General features: G+C 40.3%; 1 protein-coding gene across 1 annotated transcript in view; it reads right to left on the bottom strand.

Moving 5' to 3' along the window:
* Positions 1-1163: 1163 nt before the first annotated feature.
* The window catches only part of MAP3K21 (mitogen-activated protein kinase kinase kinase 21), a 62783-nt gene continuing 60789 nt past the window's right edge, over positions 1164-3157 (bottom strand). The window contains exon 10 of the mRNA XM_023517680.1: positions 1164-1870. Within this exon, the coding sequence (XP_023373448.1) occupies positions 1464-1870 (407 nt within the window). The 3' untranslated portion in view covers positions 1164-1463. The remainder of the gene's footprint in view (positions 1871-3157) is intronic.

Genomic DNA, 3157 nt, shown 5'->3' with positions numbered 1-3157 from the left:
GGCGCCGAGCCGCAAGCAATGTTTTTAATTTCATTTTTCTTTATATGGAAAAACTTACACATTTATTGTCTATCTTCTGAATAACCACATTCTAGAGGCAGAAAGAACAATAGATTTAACAAAACGCCGGCAAATTTACCAAGCTCCTGGCTAGCCATTTCTGTAGCAATAATCCAGTAGTCTACTGATTATAGAAGTGAGTCATAAATAATTTTAAATCACTTTAAATCCTGACTTGCTATGCAAAGACCCTTTTTAGACACCCACTCCTGATAGTAATCCATGAAAGCATTGCCATTTCCACCATATCTCCACAGATGTCTAACAGTTAGCCACAAGTACGTGAAATGTGAAATAGAGACAAAATACTTCAATTCTAACAGTACTGTACATCTGTTTATTCGGTTGGCAGTGTTCGAGTGTACTCAGGATTGTATCAGAATATGGATTCAAACAGAAAAAGAAAATTAAAGCCCAAAATGGTTTGCAACACGTGATACCTACAAACAGAGCTAGGCACGTGTAATTTAGTTTTTAAAAATTCTACCGAAGAATGAAAAACCTGTCACTTCTAAATACCATATAAACGGCTACTGATGTCAGGAGAGCCCTTTATAAAAGAAAAACCTAAAGATTAGCCTTGCCCGGGGGCATATAAGATAGTCTCAGCTAAATGTCACTGACTAAACTCTGTTCTGGAATTCTAATGGATAAAAGGCTTATAATTTATATTCAGTAAAACTTTCATAACTTATTCAGTAAAATTTCCTTTTAGAGAAATATCCTTGCATAATTTAGGTGAGACTGGACATAGTTATGCATTATGAGCCTACAGCTGGGGTTAAGTAGTTTAAATAGGATTTTGTATTTATTCAAGTCATCAGATTTAAAAAAAAAAAAAACCTTTACTTACAAATATCACATTTTTCTTGCCAGGAACTCATAGCTCTTCCTTGGCTTTTTGTGGAAAAGAAAGAGGAAAGGAAAGAAAGGGAAGGAAAAGGAAAAAGAAAGAAAAGGTGGGCGGCACCTGTGGCTCAAAAAGGAAGGGCGCTGGTCCCATATGCCGGAGGTGGCAGGTTCAAACCCAGCCCCGGCCAAAAAAAAAAATATATATATATATATATATATATATGAGAGGACAAAATATTATAATTGTGCTTAAGATAATTCTACCCAGCATAATTTTCAAGGATACACATTTCTTGCTTTACACTTTTGTGTAGTTCAAGTTAGTAGAGAAGTATCCAGTAGAAAAAAAAAATACAATGGCGAATCTCAATCCGATTCATTTTGTTGGAGAAGTTACCCGTCCATTACTAATTTAGTAACATGGCCACAGCTTTTGAATGCACGGCAGCATGAACCAATTCAAAGGTAGATATATTATATTCATTTGTTCACCTTAAAAAAAAAAAAAGAACAGAAAGAAAGAAATGCTTAACCAATACAAGGCACTTAATTTAAGACAGGAATTCTTTCTCCAGTTCATAGATAGATGGTTGGCTAGTTTTATTCTTCATTCTGCACAGAGGGACGGTGCAGTCCCTGCTCTGACCTTCCATGTCCGCATCCAGTAATGAAGGCACGTGGAATTTAGTTCTTTCCTTGGCACCGAGGAAATGGGCAGGGCTCGGTTCCGGACAGCCCCGTCCACTGGTGGCCTTTGCAGGCTGAGGCATTGCTCTGTGTGGGGCAGCTTGAGGCCGACCGGCTGGGCTTCTCAGGGAGGCAGGGCGAGGCCGGGGAAGGACACTGACAGCTCTGTGCTTCTCAGAGGAGATCTCGGCTGGCTGGTGACGGAGAGGACTGGAGGAGGAGTGGAGAGGCAGTTCACAGGCGGGGGTGGCTGAGAGAAAAGCTGCACCAGCTGGGGAGAAAGCCAAGATAGGGAGCAATTAGACAGTGATTTTTAATTTAATTTTTATTTTATGTTTTTACCTTTTTTCTTTTTTGAGACAGAGTCTCACTATGTCACCCTCAGTAGAGTGCTGTAGCATCACAGCTCACAGCAACCTCAAACTCTTGGGCTTAAGCAATTCTCTTGCCTCAGCCTCCCAAGTAGCTGGGACCACAGGCATCTGGCTATATTTTGGTTGTAATTGGCCCAGGCTGGATTCTGCTGTATGTGGCTTGCGCCTTAGCTGCTGAGCTACATGCACCAAGTCTATGTATTTCCTTTTTTAAGACAAAGTTTCACTCTGTTGCCTTGGGTCGAGTGCTATGATATCATAGCTCACAGCAAGCTCAAACTCCTGGGCTCAAGTGACCCTCTTGCTTCAGCCTCCTGAGTGATCTTGGACTATAGGTGCCCATCACAATTCCTGGCTAGTTGTTTTATTTGTGGAAATGGGGACTTGCTCTTGCTCAGGCTGGTCTCAAACTGCTGAGCTTAAGTAATCCACCTGCCTTTGCCTCCCAGAGTGCTAGGATTACAGGTGTGAACCACTGCGCCTAGCTGATAATGACTTTTAAACAATGGATATCAAGAAAAATAATTACGACGATGATTCAACTAAGTGATGACTTTAAAATGGCCTTCAACAAAAACCAGAAAAAAAAACCTTTACAACTGTTGGAATATGCGTATTTTTAGAGATGGGGTCTAACATGGTTGCCCAGGCTATACAGCAGAAGCTGTCCACAGGCATGAGGGCTGCAGCCTGGAACTCTTGACCTCAAATACTCCTCCTACCTCAACCTCTGGAGTAGCTGAAACAACAGGTGTGTGTCACCATGGTCACCTAACTTTTTTCTTTTTAAACAAAAAAGTTTGTAAAGAGTACTTCAACCTACAGAAATAATATTTGTAAATAGAGCTAAATCATCTTGACAGTGCTTAGGCCAATGGTCATTGTAAGTGTCTTATAAACAGGGAGCTTTCAAAATGGATGAGATTAGAAGAAACTAAAATGTTTAGAAATAATGTTAACACGATTGAACTCCACTCTTGATTATAATTTGAAAAAATTGAGGAAAACAGGAAAGCACTTAGGTTTTTACATGTTACCGTTTCTCTTGCTTGTCTTCAACAATTAACTTATTACTGCTTTGGCGAATAATTATGGGCTTATAAATTAAAAAATAATGCTTTCTGGCTCAGTGCCTGTGGCTCAAGTGGCTAAGGCGCCAGCCACATACACCTAAGGTGGAGGGT

Source organism: Otolemur garnettii, unplaced genomic scaffold, assembly GCF_000181295.1.
Source record: "Otolemur garnettii isolate 467f Iridium unplaced genomic scaffold, OtoGar3 scaffold00116, whole genome shotgun sequence".
NCBI classification, from domain to species: domain Eukaryota; kingdom Metazoa; phylum Chordata; class Mammalia; order Primates; family Galagidae; genus Otolemur; species Otolemur garnettii.
Note: the sequence above shows the minus strand (reverse complement) of the source record. Positions and strands in the feature narration are given on the sequence as shown.